The sequence below is a fragment of the Crinia signifera genome, chromosome 1 (genome assembly GCF_055691185.1).
Source record: "Crinia signifera chromosome 1, ASM5569118v1, whole genome shotgun sequence".
In the NCBI taxonomy this organism is placed as follows: Eukaryota; Metazoa; Chordata; class Amphibia; order Anura; family Myobatrachidae; genus Crinia; species Crinia signifera.
In genome coordinates this window covers 56,823,867-56,850,755 of record NC_139217.1, presented here as the reverse complement: position 1 = coordinate 56,850,755, position 26,889 = coordinate 56,823,867, and the positions used below count along the sequence as shown (strand labels likewise).

Genomic DNA, 26,889 nt, shown 5'->3' with positions numbered 1-26,889 from the left:
ATACCTATGGAGGGTATAAGGTCATTAGGTCAACATGCAGAAAGGTCGACAAGGGTGTAGGTCAACACAAGCATTAAGTCGACATGGGCAAGGTTAACAGTCAAAAGGTCGAAATGGGGTTTTTCACAGTTTTTTGAGCTGACATGTGCCGACAGGCGGTATTGCACGCCCTACCATCCACTAGGGCGTGGTGGGAGAATAACAACTGTGCCGAGTGTAGCGAGGCTCCGTGCCCGAAGCATGGCGAGCCATGCGAGCTGACAGTGCTACGATTCAGTGTCCATGTCGACTGTGTCAACATTTGGGTAAAAAAAAAAAAAAATGTGAAAACCCCCATGTCTTTGGACTGTTGACCTTGCCCATGTCGACCTAGACCCATGTCAACCTTCCTGCATGTTGACCTAATGGTGTTGACCCAATGCATGTCGACCTAAGTGGTCAATACCTAAGTCAATAATTATTGAAGAACTCTACCAGAATATCATACAAATGACTGCAGAATGCTTTTGTCTAAGTGTACTTTACACAACCACCATACAGAAGACAGACTTGTCTGGCTGGCTATTTGATTTAAAGATAAAATCAGCGCTCGTCCTACAGAGAAATAAATTCAGTGACAAAATGTAATTTGCTCTGTATAACACACTAATATCAAGGTCAAATAAGAAGTATTTTTATGGAATATTTGATAATACCCGATGGAGCGCTGCCTGCTAAATGCTGTAGACTTTGTAAGAGTCTGACTTTCTACGCGAGCTCAGGAAAACAGATGGATTGAGTAAAACGTACCTCTGAAGAATTTTGAAAGGTTAACACAGCGGGAAGGGAAAACTTCAGTCCGTTCTCGGCATCCTTTGTGTTTATGGACGCAGCATATGAGACTATAAAGGAGCCTCCAGCTGCAATAGAAACAGAGGATCAGAAGCCATTGAAAAGGCAGATCTGGTAGGAGATAGCTGAAAGCACAGGAGACTGCTAACTAATTAAATACTTCCAACCGCTCGCTTCTTTCTCACACCTAAAAATTCATATAACTAAATGAAAATTACCAGCGCAAGTTCTTGTGAGCAAAGAAGGGTTTGAAGACGATATACCGCAAAAAAAATTGTCAGCCAAGAGTTCTATGCATATTTTCAAAAATAAATCACTTTACCGCTAATCTTTCCAGAAGAACTTCTGCAACAGGGTCTCCTGGCCGACAGAAGCCGCTATTGCTGGATATCGGAGCAGTGAGATTCTTGATTCTCCCAATGTTGGATCATTTTTCCTTGTACGAACTGTGCGGAGTATTGACTAGGGGTCCGACTCTGATCGCATGGTCGATTGATTGAGCTGCCCGCCCCCCCGCCATGAGAACGCCCATGAAAGGCTAGGCATTCCCATATGGTGATGGGCAGCTCACCTCACCTCACCTCACCACCACCCCCCCCCCCCCCCCCCCCCCAATGCAGGCCTTATTGGGGTGGGTCTCTTCCACCAGATCTTAGTCACAGATTAGTGGAAGGAAATAAGATAGTCAATCCCTACAAGTAATGTCAACAAAAGAAAATATAGAAATATTAGCAGCGCTGTTGGTACAGTAACAAAATTAAAAAAGCAGGGTAGTTATTAATGCAAAACTTTACTGAAGAGACCTAAACATGCCACTTAAAATGATTAAAAAAACAAACAAAAATATAAACACTGTATAAGTAGGCTTCCAGCGGCCTTTCATCAGGATACCGAGTGTTACTAGAAAGGGCTCTGTTACCCCCTTGGGGATTTCAACTACATTCTCCTAGCAGTGAAGCACTACCACAACATATGGTAAAGTGCACTTGGATGTGGTATAGGGTTCCGACAGTCGGGATCCCAACTGGCCCGGACTCAGACAGCATGGCGAGCACAACAAAGCCCCTTGCGGGCTCGCCACACAGTGAGAACGGTGGCTCGCAATGCTTGCCACCTATTCTATTCTCCCTATATGGGGGTCTTGGACCTCCACGAGGGAGAATAGCCGGTGGCTGTCGGGAACCCGCCTGTCCGTGTTTTAACAGTCGGGATCCCGACGTCGGGTAAATGACTGTCAGGACCCCGTCCGGCACCCAGTGCACTTACCTGTTCATCCAATAAACTCCCTACAACCTGGATATTCCATCGGGATACGGTCGAATTGTCACATGACATTTGGTCGAATGTCATTATGTCGACACCACTAGGTCGAATGGTCAAAATGTCAACATGGTTTTATGTCGACCTTCCGACTATGTCGACTGCCATTAGGTCGAATGGGGTTAGGTCGAATTGCTCTTTTTGGGTTTTTTTTGTGCCGACATGTGCCGACAGGCGGTGGTTCATGCCCTACCATCCACTAGGGCGTGGTGTGAGAATATAATAGTGTGCCGAGCGCAGCGAGGCACCGTGCCCGAAATATAGCGAGCGAAGCGAGCGATGCGAGGGTCCGATTTACTATGTCAACAGTGTCCATGTCGACACTGTTGACATTTCGGCCAAAAAAACCCCAAAAAGAGCAATTCGACCTAACCCCATTCGACCTAATGGCAGTCGACATAGTCGGAAGGTCGACATAAAACCATGTCGACATTTTGACCATTCGACCTAGTGGTGTCGACATAATGACATTCGACCAAATGTCATTCTGTCAATCGATCCCAACCCATTCCATCACACCTATACCTGCCAGTGAGGCCTACTTATACAGTGTTTTTATTTAGGTTTGTATCTTTAACCCCTTAAGTGGTGGGTTTTTTTTTAGGGAACGCTCCCCACTGGGCGAGTTTTTTATGGTCCGGGCAGCGACGCTGAACTGTTATTCAGCCTCTGCCTGGCCCTGCGCCCCGCTGCCCCGTCCCTGCTCCCGGCTTGTCCTAAGCCAGAGGCGTCAATAGAAAACCCGGAGAGGAGGAGGAGCGGCAGAGGCTCTAAACAGTGGCAATCCCGACAATTTTCCAGACTTGGCACAGTCCGGAAAATTCTCGGGATTGCCACTGAAGGGGTTAATCATTTTAAGTGGCATGTTTATGTCTATTCAGTAAAGTTTTGCATTAATAACTACCCTGCTTTTTAATTTTTTTTACTGTACCAACAGCACTGCTAATATTTCTATATTTTCTTTTGTTGACAGATTAGTGGAAGCCTCAGACTTACTCACATTTGCACAGACAGTAAAGACTCTTCAGTGTTCTAGGATTTGCAAGTTCCAAGCAGTTCAAGGGAAATCGCAATATAATTTCCACGGTCACTACATAAAGGATCTTCGCAGAGGTCACCTATATTCGCAACAGGACCCTGTTGGCCATGTCATCTTTCAATGGGGTGTATTCAATCTGAGATTCCAACTGTCGGAACATCCCAACAGTCAGAGGGCCAGATTCTCTAAGCTTCAAAAGTGATAAAATGGAGAGTGATAAACAGCCAGCCAATCAGCTCCTACCTGCCATGTCACAGACTGTGTTTGAAAAATGTCAGACAGGAGCTGATTGGCTGGCTGTTTATCACTCTCTATTTTATCACTTTTGAAGCTTAGAGAATCTGGCCCATTACCTCAGGGCATTTGAATTCCGACTGTCATGTTGCAGTCGAGAGAAATGAAATGTTCCGGCTGTTGAGTGTCGGAAAGTGTGAAGAATGGCAAAAAGGGGCACAGATTGTCGAAAAATGTCAGAGAATTCGACAATCTGTGGTCATTTAAGTCAAAACATAGTCGACCTATTTTAAGGTCGGATCTATTTAGTCAGAAACTGCTTTCAATAGGTGTCGAAAACGGCAGCATTGAATAAGCGACGGTCTCTATTTCTGCCGGCGGAGATAGCGGCCGGCTTTGTATACCCCCCCAATGTCTTCATGGGTCTTCTCATTACTTTGTGCTCAGTGTGTACCCTATATGTGGCCAGATTAAGGGCATAGGACATGATGGAGGAGTTATTGTGACAAGGGGAGGAGCTGTGATCAGTGCTGTGTGGGTGTGGCCAGTGTGATGTTGGCGTGTCCTCCCCTACACCATCAGCCCCAATGTCTCTCCAAATACATAAATGCATACAAAAAAAAAAAATTGCATCTTTTTTTTTTTTAAAGGAAATAGAAATACAATTTTAATATATAAAGTATGGCCGACCATGTGTCCAGCTGGTGGCGGTCGTCATCACGCCCATTGTTAATCTAACCCTAAACTGAAGTTGTCCTGCAATGCAAATGAGGCAGGAGGCATCATGTTTAAGTAGACGCCTCCTGGCTGCCTCTCAGATACCCTGCTGTGTCTGAAAATGCAGCAATGGATTAACTGCGTGAACATCGCCCATCAGGTTACTCAGGATGTCTGGCAAAATCACCCTGCCGTGGCCAGTGAGGCGGCATCTGAGGATGCAGTGGCTGGCTTCGACGGACCCAGAAAAGGGGGTTGACCTTCCGTCCTATTGTGCAAGGTATCCTGTTGCAGTCACTGAACACCAGCAGCACATCGATATATGGTTTGGGGGCATTGCAAGTGAGATGGCAGCTCCAGATCTGCACATTGAGGTTTACAGTAAACATTGAAGCAGCCACCTTTGAATCAGGCCCTATGCAAACAGTGGATGTCTGTTCATGATTCAAAGTGCTTTTGTATGGTGTACCCCCATGCGTAGCGCTGCGGACCGTTTGTGTCACCTTATAAATCAACTATATATTGTATATTCCCGACACACTACACTTAAAGTTGCCACAACATGTGCAGTCTGTTCTGACGCCCGGTATACGATTATCGCACGAACGGCAATCACGCCATGAATGCATTGTGAATAAAGTAGGCTGATTATGTTGTTATCCCACATTGCAGCCTTTTTTACCTCAGTGATATAGCTGGAATACTTCTGTTATGACTATGTATGAATTTAAGCATTCATTTTGTACAAGGCTGCTCCCCACGCTGCGCGTCAGCCGCTGTCGCACACACCGCTGACGTCTGGCAGCTTTATACTGAACATCAAACACAAATTACGCATCACCTGTGAGAGATTCTTTCCTGAAGCTCTGCGTGCCAGTTCCTGGCTGACTGCTATTGTCACTGACTTCTTCAATGATGAGGCCGGTAATTTTGTCAGAGATATTAATATTAGACAAATTCATTGCTGAGGCGGTATTGTTTGCAACCAGTTGGATGGAGGTGGTTTGCTGCCCTCCCTGGTCATTTTGCTGAAACACAAACAGAAATTATTATTGACTATGTTGTGAAGCCATTTCAGAGAGTTTAACCATGGAGTGAAGTCTACAACTTAGCATATAGCACCGTGGGGGCATCGGATATGGGGCTGAACTATTAATCATTGCCTAAGGACTAATGACGTCACTTAAGAATGAGACACTCTGGTATACTACAAGTGCAAGTAAATGGTTTTTATTTTGTCAGTTTGAAAAAAAAATACAAACATTCTGTAATACCAACAAATTGCAAAACTAATGCTAAGGTACCATAGAAATGTCCTCGTGTGTACGCATCTATACCGTCACCCCTTCTGACACGGGTGCAGATGTACCAAGCCTTGGGGAGTGATAAACTACCAACCAATCCTCTGCTGAAGGTGCCCATACACGTTACAATTATTGTATACAATATCGCATCTCGGCATTGCGATGAGAACAGATGAGATCTAGTACAAAAAGTATGTGCTGCACGTACTTTTTGTACTAGATCTCATCTCATCGCAAAACCGAGATGCGATGAGATGCGATATTGTATACAATATTGTATACAATAATTTTAACGTGTATGGGCACCTTAACTGTAATTTTTCAAAGTCTTAAGGTGACAGTTTGGAGCTGATTGGCTGGTACTTGATTTCTCTTCACTTAAGGCCCGTACACACTGGGCGACTGAGCTGAAAGCAGCTCAAAACAGCATTCAGCTCAAGCCGCCCAGTGTGTATGCCCCGGCAGTGAGCGCTGCTGCGCGCTCCCGCATTATCGCTGGGAAAGAGGTTCATCTGCTGGTAATACCAGCAGATGAGTGGCTTTGAGGATGGCTTTGCATAGCGCCACGCTATGCAAAGCCGTCCTCTCCCCACTGACAGCGCCGGGCAGGGGGAAAGCCGCCCAGTGTGTATGCCCCGGCAGTGAGCGCTGCTGCGCAATCCTGCATTATCGCTGGGAAAGAGGTTCATCTGCTGGTAAGGCTGGTTTCACACACTCCGGCTCCTGCCGGACGGTGAAATCCCGCACGGCCAGGGAGCCGTGCCGCACACATTAGTTGTGAATGGACACTATTGTGTCCATTCACACGGGACGGCCACACCCGACCGCACGGTTGCAGCCGGATCCCGCCACTGGAAGGGACGGCTGCCGGGCTGTGGCCATCCCCTCCATGATAAAGTACTGTGTGCGGCACGGCTCCCTGGCCGTGCGGGATTTCACCGTCCGGCAGAAGCCGGAGTGTGTGAAACCAGCCTCATACCAGCAGATGAGAGGCTTTGAGGATGGCTTTGCATAGCGCCGCGCTATGCAAAGCCATCCTCTCCGCACTGACAGCGCCGGGCAGGGGGAAAGCCGCTCAGTGTGTATGCACTGAGCAACCCCCCCCCCCCCAGCGATGATAACGATCATCGCTGTCTATACACGCAGGGCATAATCGCCCAGTGTGTATGGACCATTAACCACACTCCAAGGCTTAGTAGTACATCCTTACCGTGATTACAGGTGTAATCCTTACTGTGAGGGTAAATGTAAACAGGAACACGTCTGGGGGTGTTTGTATTGTGCAACTGAAACAAATCCCGTACATTCTTTAAAGCTATTAGAGAAAACTAGACTGGAATTTGGCATCAATTCAGCCATTTGGCACAATGGACCTTATTCTGGTCCAAATGCAATGCTGCGAAATTTGCAGCGTTGCATGTGGATGTAAGGCCACCCACACGGCCACCCGTCCCCGCCGCACTCCCCAGCAGGCATGCGAATGGATGCTTAGCATTAACATCTATTCGCAGCTCGTGCACAGGGAAGAAATAATTTGCTGGTCGCCAACTGTGGGCACCCTGTACGGGAAGCAGGGGGCAGCAGACATCCACTGACATCAGCTGACCCCCCCTCCAGGAACCAGGGTCACATTTACATGGGACCGACCAGCGTTTTCATGGTAACGCCCATGAAACGCTGGGCGCTCTCATGGGCGCGATCCCTTGCCGTTGCGCCACGCCCCCACTGGTAGGTGCAAACAGGACGGTGAACTACCAGATGCTCAACATCGCTCCTGTGCACGTACACGCCGGGAGCGTGTAGATTACAACAACCCTCCATATGTACACCAGTCAGAAGCCAGCGATGGATTCATTACATAAGGGTAAAGATTATGGGCTCTGTCTCATACTGCACCAGAAACAGAATAACCATTTGAGCCATTAGCCTATGATATAAAATTACTTTTAGATACAAATACAAATGGTCACATAAAAAAGCCTTAAATCAACAAACACATACAATGTCTGAAGAGTGACAAAGAAACGTGAGAAATTAGCAGTGAAATGTAACAGTGTTACATGGGGCCTTATTCTGGTCTGTGCGTACTTTCCCGCACTCTTTCGGATGGCGTTTTTTAGCCGTCTGCGCATGCGTGGGCAACGCTATGCGCATGTGCCATGCATGGTCTCCGTACTTGTTCTCACTAATACCGTACAGAAATGTGCACCGCATTCACTCGTGAAATATGGGCGTCATTCGGAACTACACAGGGGCGTAGTTTCAAAGTGGGCTAAACTGGGCGTAAACATGGGCGTACACGAGGGAGTGCACTAATTATGGTACGCGTACATTCGGACAGCACACCGAATGCATACGAAGAAAAAGGCAGGAAACCTGCAGTCTTCATAAGCAAGTATTGCTTTGCGGACACCACTCGGTCATGCGCTAGGCATTCGGAACGCCCAATCAGTATGGGTGCACCTCAACCAATGTCAGCTGAACACAATACAATCCACTCCTTTACTCATTAATTACACTCTTGTCATTGCTTCAATTGGAACCATTGCAGCTTAAATGGACCATTACTAAACACACAAATATATGCTGCATTTTTGACACACATTTACACTGCAAGCAATGGACAGAACTTCCTATCACTAATATAAATATACATGTCACTTTTACACCGCATCGGTGCGTAAGGGCAGGTTCCCGTCCGTTCTGACGCGGTAAGACCGTGCATACGCTGTAAGACCGTGCAGAATATGTTTGTGTCCACCGCACACGCAAAGGTTTGGATGTTGTCCGTAAACACGCCCTCTTCTTAAAGAGTGAGTCCGTTCGAATGCGGAGGACCGGTGGGCGTTTCTTCGTACGATGTCCGCACAGCGTGGCGTGCGGACCGCTCCGAAATAATTCGGAAATATACCCACCAACCGGAATAAGGGCCATGGTTACAGATGGAGTAAAGGTAACAACTGGCACTGTGGCAGAATCCGGGAGATGTGCTAACGAGGATGCAGCATAAAGCAGGACAGATGGGGGGGGTTTCAGCTCAACTCACTTTAACCATTGCTGTAAAAGCGTTTAGGCAACCGTTGTTCTCTGCGCTGCTGCTGAGCTACCAAGATCAACTTAAACACACTGAAATGTTCCAAAACACATGGACATTTAAAACTCCAGATGCACAGGTAACGGGGTTAGGGGTCATTGGGTCAAACCAATTTAGGCTGACATGCAGTGAGTCGACCACTGAAAACACATGAAATAGGTTGACATGGCTAAAGTGAACAGGGTTGGAAAGTCAACACAAGCAATGGGAAGGTTGACCTGAGTTTTTTTGCTTTTTTTGTCCCGAATGTCGACATGGACACCGTCAAAGGGTACCACGTCCCCTCGCATGGCTTGCTGCACTCGCCATGCTTCGGGCATATTATTTGATTCTCCCACCACACCGTAGTGGATGGTAGGGTATGAAATAGCGCCTGTTGCCACGTGACGGCTAAAAAAAAAAAAGGAAACTCATGTCGACATTTTGAGTGTCAACCTTCTCTTTGTAGGCCTAACGCTTGTGCCGACCTTCCAATAATCTCGTCCTTGCTACTTGCAACCGGATTTGTTGCATAGGTTATGATCATTTTTGCACAGTATGCTGCTAGAACGATCTAAGAATGAAACAGATGGTACAGTATATCTGGTAATCTGATAATAAAAAGGAGTACAATTATTTAGCATTACCTTGTTCATCAATAAAGCTCAATTAAGACAAACATGAAAATGTAATCAAGGTGAAGGTAAAACACTCAGGGGGAAGTTACTAAAATGAGAATTCTATTTCAAAAGGAATGTTGTGAAATTTACACCAGGCACTCGCTTATTACTCACTAAGATAGCAGCAGCCATTAGAAAAAAAAACATCTTATCCCAATGGATCTCACCAGTCCCTTCCCCTATGTCTTTAGCCCTTCCTAGAATGTCCCACCTATTTATGACGGACTGTACAGAGACGTCACTCCAAAAAGAGAAACGAACTTCAAAGTGTTTTGTTTGCTAAACCTGGCGGGCTGCAATATGTCCGAACCTGATCATCCCCTCTTAGGAACTCTTTCTCAAACACCTCTTCTAGAATCTAGAATAGGTACCTTCTACAATCTAGAATAGGTACCTTCTAGAATCGCTAAGCAACGACCCCCCTTTCTAATTCATAAATATCGTTGTGTGTTTTGCATAGTCTCTACTATGCTTTGTTATGCTGCTGACTGTGTTTATAATGTACCGTCAACTGTTATCAATAGTTTCAAGATTAATAGACTTTACTGTAATGATTGATCGCATTATCTTTGGTCTTGTATTGAAGTTTTTCATGTCAATAAAAACATTGGTACTTGTGTAGTTTCACAGCAGCAGGCTACGCTACGTTTTCAGCATAGGCTAAGCTACGTTGTCGGTGTAACCTAACTGCTGCCTAGCATAGTCAGCGTAGTGTCCCCGTCAGACAGCTAGTCACCGTACTGTCCCCGGCGTCCCTGGCAAGCCTAGTGAGCGCCTTTAACCGCCAGATCCCCTGCGCTGGTGGACGCCAGCGGAGATGGGATCATGCGGGCGCCGGCAGAGAGGCGCTTCGTCTGTCTGAGATGCACGAGTGTCTCAGATGCTTGTGCGTCTCAGTAATTATTGGGGCAGGGTACGGCAACCCTGCCTGTGTCCACTTCAGGGTGACGGACAGGGTTAGGGGTTCGGTAGCGCGTGAGTCTCCTGCACAAAGGGGGGGGGGGGGGGGGGGTGGTGCGCAAGTGTGTCTCGTGCACAATAAAGGATGCATTTGCCAGTGCTCCATGATCCTTACTGGCAAATGCCTCCATTATAAACCCCCACTATCCAAGGGCTGACGTGGATAGTGGGGGTGTTTCAGGAACACATTCACACCTGTCATGTCAGGCAGGTTAAAATGGTCAATAATTCCCACACAATGTAATAAGCGCTGACTGACTACGCTAACTGCGTAATGCTGACTGACTACACTAACTACGTAAGCTCTGGTTAGCCACGAACGGGCGGGAACACGACGCTGATACTGACAGGGATGCTGACTACGCTGGCCGCGGGAACACTACGCTGATTCTGACAGGGACGCTACGCTGACTACGTAACTGCCGCCGTGAAACTACACAAGTACTAAAACATTTTTTTTTTTTTTTAAAGGGATGTTGCGAAGGGCAACCAATCAGATACTATCTATGGTCTTCAAGAATGTGTTAAATAAATAAGAGGTACATTCTGATTGGTTGCCTATAGCAACATCCGATGTGAAATAGAACTCCCATCTTAGTAAATTTCCCCCTCAGTATCAGTAGTGTAAACTAGAAATGTTTATTACTTAAATGCTCATTTCCAGGGATAACATGCTTATTGACAGGAGTTACATACTCGTTTCCAGGGATAACCTGCTCATTGCCAGGGATAACCTGCTCATTGACAGGAGTTACATGCTCGTTGCCAGGAGTACATGCTCGTTGCTCGTAGCCAGCGGCACTACGCTGAATTACGTACAGCGTCCGCAGCGAGTGCCGGAGCAGGGGGACTGAATGCAACTGCCGGGAAGTCACCGTGGATCAACACGGTGCCCAGCCCAGAGGAGGGTAAGTGTAAACCACACCACCCTGCTGCCTCCTGTATTATCATGGTGCCGGCTACGCTGACAACGTAGCTTAGCCTACATTGAAAACGTAGCATAGCCGGGCGCTGTGATAATACAAGTACGGGTAGAACTTCCAATAGGTAGTCAATGCCAGCGCAGTCCCATGCACTGTATCTGGCTTCAACGCTAATGCTGAGCAGGGAGGCGGATATTACTGGGGGGTGGGCTGCAGCCCACAGGTAAAATTTACCACTGGATAGGACTTATAAATACGATTTATATCTACTGCGTTGATGGGATATATATTGCAGTTCATTATGGGAATAAATTCCCTATGATCAAACATAAAAATAATATATATATATATATATATATATATATATATATATATATATATATATATATATATATATATATATATATATATATATATATATATATATATATATATATATATATATATATATATATAATAGAACAAAGTACAGGCGGCACTCGGAGGTCTTGACAAATAGTGTATTAGGGTGATAAAAAGCTGACGTTTCGGAGCAGCGCTCCTTCTTCAATATATATATAAGATAATCCGGCACTCCACTAAAGAAGTAAAAAGGCAGCTTGCTCCGGTGCCTTCCCAGAACCACGCAGGTCCAACACAGGTAAATCAGGCAACAGGCATCACTCGGAGTCTTGAAGTAAATAAAGTGCTTTATTGCATATCAGGTGACCTACACCAGTGTTTCGAGCCCAGTGCTCGTCCTCAGGGTACATAAAGTGCATACAGTCCTTTGCACAGCACTGTATGCACTTTATGTCCGTCCTGACGAAAAGGCTGAGGCCTTGAAACGTTGACGACTATGTACAACTAATTTTTTGCACTAAAAACTTTATTTGCAAAAATCCGGAGAGTGCCACTCATTTTTCCTACAGGTCCGTCCTGGGAGAATACTGCCACTATAATTATTTCTGTGTGGAGGCACCACGGTCTGTGACCAGATATTTGCCGAGAGTGCCAAACAAACCCATATATATATATATATATATATATATATATATATATATATATATATATATATATATATATATATATACACACACACACACACAAATTAGTGTTTTAGTTTTTTTTAGTTCTCAAGGCCAATAACGAGCAGAACATGCTGAGAAATGTGTTTTGACCAACAGATTCAAAAACCAGTGAAACTACTAATCTTAAATGGAATCTTTACCACAAAAAATAAATCTAAAATGTAATACATCTATATATAACCTTCCATCTATTTTAACAGTGTCTGCGCCATGCCCTCTGGCAAAAAGCGAGGATTAGACACACAAGCGAATCACAGCGCACAATTTAAACATAAACCCTCACTAAATATCTAAAGCCTATAACTAACTAATTCTGCCTAGGAATTAAAATCTGTATTGTGCTATTCTCCGAGTCAATCTGGGGAAACAATCCGGTTTAACAGATTTGAGAAAGCTTTGCAATATTAAATCCCGCTTCTCATGGGTGTCACAGAATGGGGAGTAAAGTGGTGGTTCTGCAGTGCTAGTTCATTGTATATTCATAGATTGTGTGTATACATACTGTAGGTTGGGAAATAAGTGTTTTATGCCACAAGCTTCTATTTAAAATCCGCGGAAGCAGCCTTTGTTATCAAGAACAATTTATGGCATAAAAAAGGGCTTGCGGACTTAAAATGTAGATTTTTTAAAGAGCACGAAAAGTCCCTATTACTCATGCAGTATGCCAATGTCTGTATTACCAGCCTTACAAAAGCAGATGTAATCAGCAGTGGATTTATACATAAACTATGTAGGTTCTCCAATCTCCAGGGTTGCATTTCCCCCCTTCTGCAGCAGGTTGCAGTGTAAAGGTCCATACACACTGGGCGATGTTGCCCAGTGTGTATGGACAGTGATGACCGCTGTCATCGGTGGGGGAAAGCCGTTTAGTGCATACACACTGAGCGGCTTTCCTCCTGCCCAGCGCTGTCAGTGGGGGCGGACGGCTTTGCATAGCGCAGCGCTATGGAAAGCCGTCCACAAAGCCGCTCATCTGCTGGCAATACAAGCAGATGAACAGCTTTCCCTGTGATGTGCGGGAGCGCACATCACAGGTCATCGCTGGGCCATACACACTGGGCGGCTTTCAGCTGAAAGCAGCTCAAAACACAAAGTTTGAGCGGCTTGTAGCTCAAAATCGCCCAGTGTGTATGGGCCTTCCGTTCTTAAACGCTGTAGACAAAGCAGTGTGTGTTGGAGAATTTATACACAGGGCTGTAGGGTCTTTTATGACCCAGAAGCTTAAATGACTGCAGAGATAGATATATATATATATATATATATATATATATATATATATATATATATATATATATATATATATATATATATAGATATATAGATATATAGATATATATATATATATATATATATATATATATATATATATATATAGTTATTTTCATATAATAATATAAAAATTATTATATAATATAACATAAAACCTCAACCCTGCCCTTTTCCCAATGACCAAACCTTGGCTAACCCTTTTCCCAGATTACCGTTACCATAACTGAAAATCAGATGTCACAGGCCTAACCAATCAAAAGTCTCAAGATGCCACCTTCTTCAGGTCTATGACCAGCCTTCGGTCAGCAGCCGTAGTACATTCTGTTTAACAGAAGGCCAGGCCTATAAAGTTACTTTTGGCAGGGGCAAAAATAAGCAACACCAAATGCTTATACATAAAATTAGATTTTTTAGACCTATTGATTATGTAATATCTTATGTAATAAAAAGGTCAAATAATTCATAACTCTCATAAAGAGCAATGCCAAGTCTCAGCCAGTGACAGCCAGCTTCACTCGCGGTCAACATGGTTGTTTTCCTGGTTACAAGAATACTTGGTACCAAATTGTTTAGCTGCCCGGAAAGCCATTAAACCAGTGAGGGATAGCCAATGGAGCAATCCTGGAGCTTAGCTGATAGCACTGATCAATAACAGCAATGATTGAATTAATTACCGAACGTCCATTAGCGTAGGAGCTGGGAGAGCCCCATAACAAAACCGCTCTCTCTCAAAACTAAAAGAAATGTTTTACAACAAACCAATTGCAAACAGAAATAATTAAAGCGCAATTGAACATGCTGCGTTATAGAAGAAACTGCTAATAAAAAATACTGGTCATTTAGAATGTTTTTTTTTTTTTCATCAGAGATGCTTTTTATTAGCCTTATCGGAGGGAAGGGATGCTGTGCATTGACAGCAGAAGCAGGCAGATAAGGAGCCGGAACTGACTGCAGCTACTGAGAGTATGGAGTTTGCACTGGGTCAAGAAACTACCCTGTTGGATGTGGCCAATATGAAATAGATGGCACATGGTAGCCTAAATGTTCTTTCTTCCCTTGCCAAACATTTCCCCCCATGTAAGGCACTTACCTTCATTCTGGTGACAATGTGAACATCATAAGTGCCAATCTGTGTATAAACTCACACGCTGCTATGCCTGGACCGTGCCTGCTTGTTCTACAACCTTTGCAAATAGCCCTTCCAGACAAGAATTGTTCTCCGATTGGGCATTGGCCCAGTCCGGACAATTCCTACACCCAAAATCTACAACCCAAAAAAATATAGACGACTGTTTCAGACCAGCTTTCTCTTGGTCCAGCCTCTGACCGTTGAATAATTGGGCTGCACTCGTTTTATAGACATCCGCAGTGCAGAATATTCACTGCAACTCTTTTACTCACCACCCAAATAGTATCTCTTTAAGGGGCAGGTGTATCAATCTTTGGAAAGAGGTGTAGCAGAGTGAGATGAGGCACTAATCAGTTCTTGTCATGCAGCCTGTTTGTACTTTATGGCCCGGATTTCGGCCTGAACGCACAGCAGTGAATGTGCAGCCGCCAGTGATCAAATAAACGCTGTCCCACTAGAAAGAAATCCCGCCTTACAAATGAAGCTTCTCGCCGAGTGAATAAATGTGTATGACTGCTAATGTGCTAACGTTTTCCCTAGTCACGTCTGCGTTTATTCTGGCACATCTGCGTTGTTTCTTACCACCCACAGGCACCAATTTCTGTCAATCACCTTGCGGACGGGTAGGGACGGAAAAAAGTAGCAAGATTTCTTCACTAGCAGGAATTGCGGCCCATACACGTGCCCAATATACTGATAATAGGTCGCTGTGCGAATTTGCACTGAATAGGGCTCCATATCTTTACGTTCTATCTCTCCCCAAGGTTTGATACTTCTCCCCCCTGTGTTTGTTCTGGGTACTGTCCTTACATCTCCGAATGGATGTGATACATACTGTATATGAGAGTAGTTCAGCTGATAAGCTGACCAAAAACCAGGTACTTCCCAGTGGGTGTGGGTCAGTTGGTCACCAGCAAGTTGGTTAGACAGTCATTAGGTCGACATGAATTTAGGTCGACACGGTCATAAGGTCGATATGGGTTAGGTTGACATTCAAAAGGTCGACATGGGGTTTTTTCACTGTTTTTTTTTTTACCTGGATGTTGACACAGTCAACATGGGCACAGCTCGTCATGCTTCGGGCTCGGTGCCTCGCTATGCTCGGCACACTATTTTATTCTCCCACCACACCCTAGTGGATGGTAGTACATGAAATACCGCCTGTTGGGACATGTCGGCTCAAAAAACAGTGAAAAACCCCATGTCGACATTTTGACTGTTGACCTAACCCATGTCGACTTAATGACCCTGTCGGCCTAACCCATGTCGACCTAATGACTGTCTAATAACTTGCTGGTGACCCAATGACCGTATGCCTTCCCAGTTGTACTGTGCTCAATGCACCCATTACACCCATACCACGCCAGGGTACCACCGCATAGAGCAAGCATAAGACTCTAAAAGGAGACTTAATTACTTACAGTTGCACACTTGTAGAATGTAACGCCATTGGACGAAGAAGAAGAAGAGACGTCTCGGGCCTGCGGAAAGCAGAACATGGAAGAAAAGTGAATACCTTTAAACTCGAGACCACATAAAAAATTACCACAGCACAACAAAAAGTCCCCTATTGTAGAACAAAGCAATGGGACACTTATTTATTTACAGTTACTTATAATAGTGCACCAATATTCCGCAGCCCTTTATGTAGTCAGTCACGCCCATTTCAGCCTCAGTAGAGAATACAATCTATATTCCCCATGGACACATGCACAATCAAGGATAACCTACCAGTATATTTTTGGAATGTGGAGCTCCCTGAAGGAAATCCACTCTGAGAACATAAAAACTCCACACAGATTGTTCATGACCCCAGTGCTGTGGGGGGGGGGGGGGGGGGCTGCTAACTACTATTCCAACCATGCTCATAAAAGTCTGTGGACGGATGGACACTTTCTCCCATAAAACAAATTGGAAGAGATGATGAGGAAGGAGAGAGTCAAAGGGCAGTATTCAATGCCCTTTTTCGGCATGTGCAGTGAATCCTGTTTAGGATTCGCTGCGGTCTCCCGATTCAACACCGCAGGGGCTCGCTGCCCCTGACGGCGATTTTTAACCGTTCGCTGCAGTGTGCCGGGGGACAGCTGAAAACAGTCCGATTCGCCGGAAAAAAAACGGTGAGTCGGGAGCATTGAATACTGCCCAATGTCTGACTTGTACGGTGTGATATGTAAGAGTTATAAATAGATAAAAAATAAAAAAAACATAATAAAGACCAGAGACGAGATTTTGATGTTTTGAGTTCTCAATTAGCAGTGCGGGGCTATTAAACACCAATCTACTTCTCAAATATAGACACTAGAACTAGTCTGGCTTTCACAATGTAAGTATTCATGGGTTTACGACAGCGCTGTTCAACTACCCGTAAAAGAAAGCAGTAGAAAATTAGTTATTGATTTTCACTGACGAGAACACAAATGATTTGCTTTGACAAGCGCGCACATTATTTTACCATGGATAAAAGGAACAGAATGACTGCAGGTATCTCTCAACATGTTTTACAAACAGAAGCGGAGTGGCTCTGTGGCGAATAATGGAAGATGGCTCTTAAGGGTCATCCGTAGGGCCTGCCTGTATACAATGGTAATCAGACAGACGGTGCATACATTGCAAGCAGTAGGGACAGAAATAGCCAAGTGTAGCTCCCAGCACACGAGGATTGTACACGAGCCAGGTACTTGTTTTTCCAGAGTGGCGCATTAACCACTTCATCAATTTTCAGTGTCGCAGTCTCATTACACTTCAGGAGGTCATATCTGAGTTTAAGTCAACTGAAGCCCCCAGATCTAAACAATTCTCAAGTGCAGCCGCTACAAAGCTGGTCAGGATGTTCATGAATTCAAAGCCTCCAGTAGCGAAACTCAAACACTGGGAGATGAAGTCGGTTGACTGTCCGTGACCATCACGCATTAGCGCTCGCAAACCGCCAAAGGCAACTTGAATTCAGGCAACTCGTTCCACAGAAACGAAGTGTGTGTTTGTGTGTACACAAGATCATTTGCTTGCACCATTTTTAGAACTACGGGCCCTCAAATTTGGATGGGGGTGTTTAAACTGAAATCTACACTGCAGTGTAAATTTAAAGCGGTCTAACTTCTGTGGCCTACATGCAAAAGCAGCCAGTATTTACCCTGCATAGAAATAATATAAATGTATTTTCTCCAAACCCCCCCCCCCCCCAGCCGGCCGCTCACCCTATTCAACATTCCAGGAGCATCCTCTCTGTCAGAGGACGGCGAGGATGACCCCATACGGCGAGGTTCGCAGCTAATGTAAGGAGCCCGCTGCATTTAGCCGCGAGCCTCGCTGTTTTAGCGGCCGCACACGCTGTATCCAAGTCGCTGTAAAAACCCAGCAAGGTGGAAACAGCGCGTGCAGGGAGGGGGGGGGGGGGGCAGTTGAATACTGACCTGCAAGCTGTGAGACAGCGAGCAGTCAGCACTGCACGCTGTCACAGCTCGCAAAAAGGCATTGAATACTGTCCATAGTGTTCCCGCTAGGCCAGTGGTTCCCAAACTGTGCGACTAGGCTCCTTGGGGTGCCTCGGAGCACTTGAAGGGGGGCCTCGGCTTGGTTGTCCAGAACCAATTCAAATTATTTATGGTCAATAGGCATAACCAGAGCTTGTGGCTTCCAGTTTTAAAATATGTGGATAAACAGAAGTGAATCATGTCCCGCACCACATAACTGGACCTAAGGATGAAATATAAGCACAACTTATTTAATTTAATATTGTTTTCTGAAATTCTCGGTAGCAAACTTTGCATCTAGGGGTGCAGTGACAAATATTCTGAGAATCTAGGGTGCCGTGATGCAAAAAAGTTTGGGAACCACTGCGCTAGGCTGTTTTAGCGGGGCGCTGCGCCCTGCCCGATTTTTAAAGGGCAAAATGCGCCCTGCCCCTCTCGCAGCGCCCCGCTAAAACAGCCTCACGGGGAAGCCCAGCGTCGCCGCAGACGGCGATGCCCGGCGCTTCCCCGGCAGCACAGAGGCTTCGGAGGGCCAGCCCCCTTTGATAACGGCGGCGGCCCGGGCACGCCTCTTTCATGCTGTCGCCGGCCCGGGCACACCCCCAGCTGTGACGTCAGCGTGCCAGGTCCGCCCCCCAGCGCCCTGCCCACTATCACTCCTAGAGTGAACATTAGTCCAAAATTATTGTTTTTTTCCTTTACTGAATCTGTCCCTATAACATTAAAGGACAATTACCAGGTATTATGAATATGAGCAGTATTTGTATAAGTATAATCTCCTTTCCCAATAAGAAGCCCTCAGAGCCGCAATAACAAATTGGGTCCAGATACTTATACCGGATCCCACGTGTTATCATCTAAAAACATTTTATCAGACTCAGGGGTAGATTTATTAAGCTCGGTGAAGTGATGAAGTGTCTGGTTTTTATCACCGGCCAATCAGCACCTACCTGTAATTTTTCAAGCCAAGCCTGTAACTTCACAGTTAGGAGCCGATTGGCCCGTGATAAAAACCAGACACTTTATCACTTCACCGAGCTTAACAAATCTGCCCGTGACTGAGATGAGAAAAGTCATCAGCCTGATGGTCAGCAACATGGAGTCGCGACCCCATGCTTAGAAGGTTGGGACCCACTTTGGGGTCAGGACCCACAGTTTGAGAACAGCTGAATTATAGCATTGAAACGTTGGCAAACTAGCCTGCCTGGATTTGTATTTACTATGAGTACCGCTGTCACCCAGATATGCACGGTAAACCCTAGCCGCGGAGCAGGGATTCATGGAGGGCACAGATTATTTGTTGAAGCATTAAATATACTACGTGTATGGAGTGCCGCTGCATATTATTAAAATAATATATATCTTCTGGATTGGATGCCGTTTACATACTTGTCGCTTCTGTGTCACTGTCGCACGCTTGTACAGTGTCCTTGTCACCCACGAAGGCATCAGGGCAAACAGCGAGTGCGTCCACGTGGTTCCAGGAGCCGCTGAGGTCACAAACAAGTTTGAAATCTCATGTGGTTGATAGGTCTGCTCAGGGCACACATCTAAAACGAATATAAAACATTATAATCATAGCTAAAATACTATTAGAAACTAGACTTAAAAAAAAAAAACCACACGCAAAGCTTTTCCATCATGCAACGTCCCATTGAAATGCCTCAGCTGTGCATGATAAATTAATTATCATACTATAAAGGATACTTGGTGAAAGGATCAATACAGTATGTAGTTGGACAACAAAAAGCCGCAGTTATATAAACACAAACAATGAGACATAATAGGCTTTTTTTGTAAGGCCTAGAGCACTTCTGTGGTTGTCATGCAACGTTGAAGCATAACACACGTGTATATTTACTTTCTGTGAATCCTTCATGTTAAACAAACCCGGAATGTTGGACAGCTTTTATCTACCGCAGCAAATGCTTACTGCAATGTATCACTTCAAACAGACGCTATAGAAACAAAGAATTCCATGTGTTCATGTGACTACAGCATTGTAATGGCAGAGATATTCATTCAGAAACTGATTATAGCAAGCCACAATTCTACCATATCCCGATTAGTCGAGTACTATTGCAGTATATGGATATTTGCAACAGGTGCCGGATGACTGCCCGACAGTCGGGACTCCGCCGGTCAGTACTAGGACATCGGAATCTTGACTGTTTAAATGCCCGGCAATCGGGACCCCGACTGACAGGGCCTATTCAACCAAGCTCCATCGTATCCAAACATGTGGAACAGTAACAACGAGCTCGGACTAACCAGTTGGGACAATTTGGTAAATGGATTCATGATTCTAAAGTAAAAGGCAGGGCAATAGCCGGCAGCTCCAACTTCTCTGTATACCGACCGTCCTCAGCATAAGTGTCACAAAGCCATCGCTGTGTGCTGAGCGATCTGTTAGGGCCAGTGTTCTCCGGTGAGAGCACTGGCCCTGACCGATTAATATCTAGCATGCTGGATATTAATCGCTGGGCAATAGTGATGTGCAGAGCCACGCATCGCTATGGCCCCAACACATGGAGTGATGTACAGGCATTTCCTAAGCGACCATGTCAGATCACTTAGAAAATGCCCCTAAATTGCTACGTCTGTAGGCCCCATGACTACTCTATTTGTTGACAAGATGCGAAGTTTGATTGCCACCTAGATTTATGGATGCTAACTAAGTACACAGAACATTTACAAGACTTCATTGCACTACAAATAAGTAAAAGCTAAAATACAGACTTGATTTAAATTAAGGGTTACATGTAGGATTAGGCTGAACACTAGCTTTGTTATTTTACGAGACTATCCCAGCTTTATCTGGATCTCAGCAGACTGAGCAAATGTCGGCTAGTTATACACTAGGGATATATATACACACACACACACACACACAGGTGCCTGCTCGGGAGTTGGAAGAGAACTCAACCTAGGGTGATGACACTGCGGAGATGGAGGCAGAAGGTAGTCACAGGATGGTAGATATGGATCATATATATCCCCTATATGGTGTCTAATGTACTAATTATATCTATCCATGTACCATGCTATCCAATCTCTCTCTCTCTCTCTCTCTCTCTCTCTCATAGTTAAGCATACATGAAAACAACAGTGTGGGGATACTAGATGTGAATGTTACTCAGTGAATTAACTTAATCAGAAATAGACTCTATACATTGTTAATGTGGTAAATGACTATGCTAGCCGCAAACCTATGGTTTTTAAAGGAATATCTACATAGGTGTTTAGAGGCCCATTTCCAGTAACCATCACTCCCGCATTCTAATGGTAAATTGTGTTTGCTAATCGCTTTTGAAGACTAAAAAGAGGATTAGAAAACCCTTGTGCATTTATGTTAGCACAGCTGAAAACGGGTTTGCTAGTTAAAGAAGCTATAAAATTGGCCTTCCTTTGAGCTAGCTGAGTATATGGAGCAAACATTTGTGGGTTCGATTATACTCTCAAAATGGCCAGAAACAGAACTTTCATGTGAAACTCTACAGCCTATTCTTGTTCTTCGAAATTAAGGTTATTTCATGCGAGAAATTGGCAAGAAACTGAACATTTCCTACAACGGTGTGTACTACTCCCTTCAGAGAACAGCACAAAAAGCTTCTAACCAGAGTAGAAAGAGAAGTGGGAGGCTGAACAAGACGACAACCGAACAAGACGACAAGTACATTAGATTCTCTAGGTTTGAGAAATAGATGACTCACAAGTGCTCAACTGGCAGCTTCATTAAATGGTACCCTCAAAATGCCACTGTGAACATATACAGTGAAGAGGTAACTCCAGGATGCTGGCCTTCTTGGTAGAGTGGCCAATAAAAAAAAAAGATTAATATGGGCAAAAGAACACAGACAATGGACAGAGGAAGATTGGAAAAAAGTGTTATGGACAGACAAATCGAAGTTTGAGGTGTTTGGATCACACAGAAGAACATTTGTGAGACACAGAACAAGTGAACAGATGCAGAAAGAGTACCTGATGCCATCTTTCCATCATGTTGGAGGTAACATGATGGTCTGGGGCTTCATTGGTGCTGGTAAAGTAGGAGCTTTGTACAAGGTAAAAAGGGATTTTGCAAAGCCATGCCTTACACTGTGGACAGCGCTTAATTGTAACCAATATCCTCCTCCAATAGGACAATGACAAATCACACCTCTAAATTATGCAAGAACTATTTAGGGAAGAAGCAGGCAGCTGGTATACTGTCTGCGATGTAGTGGCCAGCGCAGTCACCAGATCTCAACCCCATTGAGCTGTGGGAGCAGCATCACCATATGGTACGCAAGAAGTGCCCATCAAGCCGATCCAATTTGTGGTAGGTACTTCAGGAAGCGTGGGGTGAAATTTCTTCAGATTACCCCAACAGATTAACAACTAGAATGGCAAAGTTCTGCCATGGTGTAATTGCTGCAATAGGAGCACTCTTTGACAAAAGTAAAGTTTGAAGGACAAAATTATTATTTCAAATAAAAACCATTATTTCTTTGGCAATGTCTTCACTATATGTTCTAATCATTTTGTAACTCATTTGATAAATTCCAAAGTCAGTTTTCATGTAAAATACTAATTGGTCTGCGTATACAGTAAATGCTCTTAAGGTGCATACACACTGTACTGTGGTTTTTTGACCAATTTCATTAATTTTGGCCCTTCTGAACGATATTGGTCAAAATATATTTCATTGTGTATGCGAAGAACGACGAATGATGATGCGCATACCCAACAGTTGTTCATCAAGATTGTTCATCAACTGTGCATGCAGCTCAATTTGGATATTAAAAAAAAAAAAGCCTTTAGTCTGTAGATATCTCAGTCGTCTTTCGTCAACATCTTTCGTCCAGGACATTGGATTCAAGGGAAATTGGTCAAAAAACTGTACAGTGTGTATGCACCTTAAGGACCTAATATCCCAACAACTGACTTTTTTTCAAAACCGACTTCATATTTTACCACCCCAGTGGGGATAGAGGGAGAATAGAACAGTAGTGTGCCGAGAGCAGCGAGCCATTTGAGGGGACACGGTACACTTATATGGTGACCATGTATACATATTGATTTTTCATGTTGACATTTTACTTGTGTCATTACTTTTGTCACTGTCAGCCTAATGCATGCCTAACTTGTCAATGTCTAACTTTTGTTTTTGACCTACTGACTAGACCAGGCATAGGCAACCTGTGGCTCTACAGCTGTTGTGAAACTACAAGTCCCTGCATGCCTTGCCACAGTTTTTCTATTGGGGAATGCTAAAACTGTGGCATGGCATGCTGGGACTTGTAGTTTTTACAACAGCTGGAGAGCCACGGGTTGCCTATGCCTGGACTAGACATTGTCTGTGCGCTATATACCACACCGATCAGAAGAGGCTTGGTGATGTTTTAGGCATGATGCGCCTTAGCAGTCATTGAACCCCCTCTGTGATCTTACGTGGTCTTCTGCTTCTTGGCAGAGTTGCTGTTGTGCTGAAATGCTTCCACTTTCAAATAATATCACTGACAGGGGAATATCCAGCAGTATGAAATTTAATGAATCGTCTCACTGCAAAGGTAGCATCCTGTCACAGTACCACACAAAGGTGGTATCCTATGACAGTACCACACAAAAGTGCCATCCAATCACAGCACCACACAAAGGTGCCATCCAATCACAGTACCACACATGAGGTGCCATCCAATCACAGTACCACACAGAGGTGCCATCCAATCACAGTACCACACATGAGGTGCCATCCAATCACAGTACTACACATGAGGTGCCATCCAATCACAGTACCACACTTGAAGTTACTGATCTCTTCAGAACTACACATCTGTATCACAAATGTTTACAATGGAGACAGCATGGCTAGGTGCTTCATTATATACAATAATAGCGTGGCCAAATACTTTTGTCCATATAGTGTACAGTATGTGCAATATCACATAATATTTTGTATTCATTACATAATATATTGTATTAAAAACCACAATCATTCTTGGAGGCTTGAAAATGAATCGTGCCCTCAGTGATACAGTATAAAAACACAATACATGGAGCCATAGAGATTGAGCATATGTCAGTTGTACTCTGTCATTATCTCATCTCTATCTGGCCGCTTGTTCGCCAGCGCAGAAAGCGTCTTACGGAACCTTCAATTACTCTTAACGAAACACAGTTGAGTAATGACTACAAGTGACACACCATAGGAACCGGGAGAGGTGGGATCGCTGCAGTTTAAGAAAATTCAAAAAGTATTCAAACATTTGCGGGTCTTTCAAAGTCAATAACTACAGCGTCTACAACACTACGCTCAATGTGTCCACTCGTGTGTTACTAATGTAGGTCAAACCCCAACAGTCCATAGACTGAAACACGCCCTGATACACAAAGCTGGTCTCTAAGATGCTGCAATGGAAAAGGACTTGTCTAACCAGTATAAATAACAGTCAGCGACTAATTGTCTAACCAGTATAAATAGCCATCAGTGACTCCTTTACTGTACCTGTGTATGTGCGTGCAACCTCTCAAACAAGTCATTAAACAGAGTGTACTGTTCTCATCAGTGTGCGCTTAATTGCTGCAAATATTGACAAGTATGTTTAGTAGTATATACTCTCCGATCTAATTCCAGCCACAGCACGTGGATTAGAGGCAGAGTAAATATACTTTACTTACAAATGGGATTATATTGTATGCATGGCCAGCAAAACGGGTTCAAAATTATTCTGAACCAACAACCTCAGTTCCTGGGGCACTTAACCCCTGTGTGACTGAAGGCAATCGCCCTGGCATGATCAAAAGCAGATCCACCCCTTAACGGCCAGACGTTTGCAATGACGGTAGCAAAGGTATTCGAGATGAGTGAAGCTAAACACCAGGGCCGGATTATAATGGAGGCACAAGGGGTCAGTGCCCCTGGGCACCCCTCTAGCTAGGGGCCCCCTGTGGTTGTCATGTATTTTTTTTTTTAAAAATGTTTAAGTTATGTTTTTTTTTTTTTAGCTAAATGTTTTGTGCATGGGTGGGGTAGTGCTGCAGCTTCACCTATCTGCCAATGTGACAATGATTTATGGTGCTGAGCATCGGGAGCCAAGGCACACTGATTGCACAAGTGTGCAGTGCATTTCTGGGAGTTGACTAAGTCCCATGACACTTTGCACCAGAGGACAGAGGCTGAGAAGTTTGTGCTGAGCTCTGATTGGTGGAGCTCATTACATGCTTCTCAGGTCCATGGAGAACAGCAGCAGCAGCTTAGTCATGGGAGGGTTTTTAATCAGAGGCAGCACTAGGACTGTGAGGTCTCCTCCAGAGTAAGGGGCAGAGGGACAAACACAGGCTTTTCATGTGGTGTGTGTGTGTGTGTATATATATATATATATATATATATATATATATATATATATATATATATATATATATATATATATATATATATATATATATATATATATATCCCATGCAGTTAACCATTGACCAAGTTTATTCTGCCTTTACTCTGTGTTTTGACAGTATAATATTCTCCCATGCAGTGTGCGGCCAGTAATGACAAGTGCAAGGGGGCCCCCCGCTCTAAAGTACCCCGGGCCCCCCAAAGGCTTAATCTGGCACTGCTAAACACACAATAGGCAACATTCCAAATGAACACGACCAATTTGTTTGCTCATCCAGTATGTACCCACTAATTCGTGCAGCTCAATCTGGGGATGTTGCTCGCGATGTTCAGGTATAAACTACAGGAGAGGGATTCAAAGGATCCTTCTTTAAAAAAAAAATTTTGTAGCATATAGGCCCTTATTCTAGTTGAATCAGTCGGATGCGTATTTTCGGACAGAAACCGAGTGTTCTTAGCCCCGCCTTTCGTACGGATCGCTCACACGCCGAGCGTACGGACCGCCAGTGGATTTTTCATGTGAACACCTCCTCCATCTGTGGGAACCTCCCCCAGCATTCGATGGTCGCCGACCATCGAATGCTGGACCGAGTGGTCAGACAGCACCTGACAGGGATATGGGCGGGCAGCTGGCATCCGGCTATGTCATATGTCCGCCCCCCACACGTGCGTCATGGCCGCATTACCATACGTACACCCAGCATTTTCATGGGAACGCCCTTGAAAAGTGGGGCGTACGCATATGGTAAATGAGCCTAAACAGCCCTTCACGCCCCTCTCCACCCCTGTTCGGATTGCTCCGACCGATCGTTTTCTGTACAGAATTCACGCCGTATTCGGACTTGCGCGGCGTTCGCACATGCGCAAACACCAACCATCGGCCGTCCGTCCGCATTTGGAGCCATCCGACTCAACCAGAATAAGGGCCATAGAGCACGGTTCAATGGTATCGTCACCAGGATAAGTTAAAAAAAAAAGTTACATTTTGGTATATTCAGAACTTTTACAGTCCCTATAGAAATGAATTTGGCCTGCCAAAAAGTAATTATTATGAGTATGTGGATGAACTGCTGGTTTGCAAGCAATAATTGATTTCTGCTTCACTGATTTTAAAAGTGAATTTCTAAAGTTGTGCGCCAAGTGATGGGCATCCTAAGGTGTGACAGATACAGCTTGGTAACGAGACCAGATAATGAGGATATTTAATTAATCAAACATTTGGCCGCTACTGAACTTAGTCCAAATATTCAAAACCTGTTGAAGAATCTGCAGCCCTGGAGATCCGGCTCAGTTATTACCAATGTAACTGTAGGAACGAAGATTATTTCTGTCTTGGCTGGAAAGCAGGAAAAGTCTGTGGTTGTAGCTTGGAAAAATATTTTATAGCTTGGAAAAATATTTTATATTGTAGATATTTTTTTTTAATTATATATAATGTAATACATTGTAATGTATTACATTATATATACATATATAGTAATGTCAAATCTCATCC

General features: G+C 44.5%; 1 protein-coding gene across 1 annotated transcript in view; it reads right to left on the bottom strand.

The window, feature by feature from the left end:
- EVC2 (EvC ciliary complex subunit 2) overlaps positions 1-26,889 on the bottom strand; it is a 117,168-nt gene that overhangs the window by 82,528 nt on the left and 7,751 nt on the right. Inside the window, exons 3-6 of the mRNA XM_083155525.1 lie at positions 19,409-19,569; positions 15,971-16,030; positions 4,983-5,169; positions 790-899 (exon numbers count right to left, since the gene is read on the bottom strand). Of these exons, the coding sequence (XP_083011651.1) occupies positions 790-899; positions 4,983-5,169; positions 15,971-16,030; positions 19,409-19,569 (518 nt within the window). The remainder of the gene's footprint in view (positions 1-789; positions 900-4,982; positions 5,170-15,970; positions 16,031-19,408; positions 19,570-26,889) is intronic.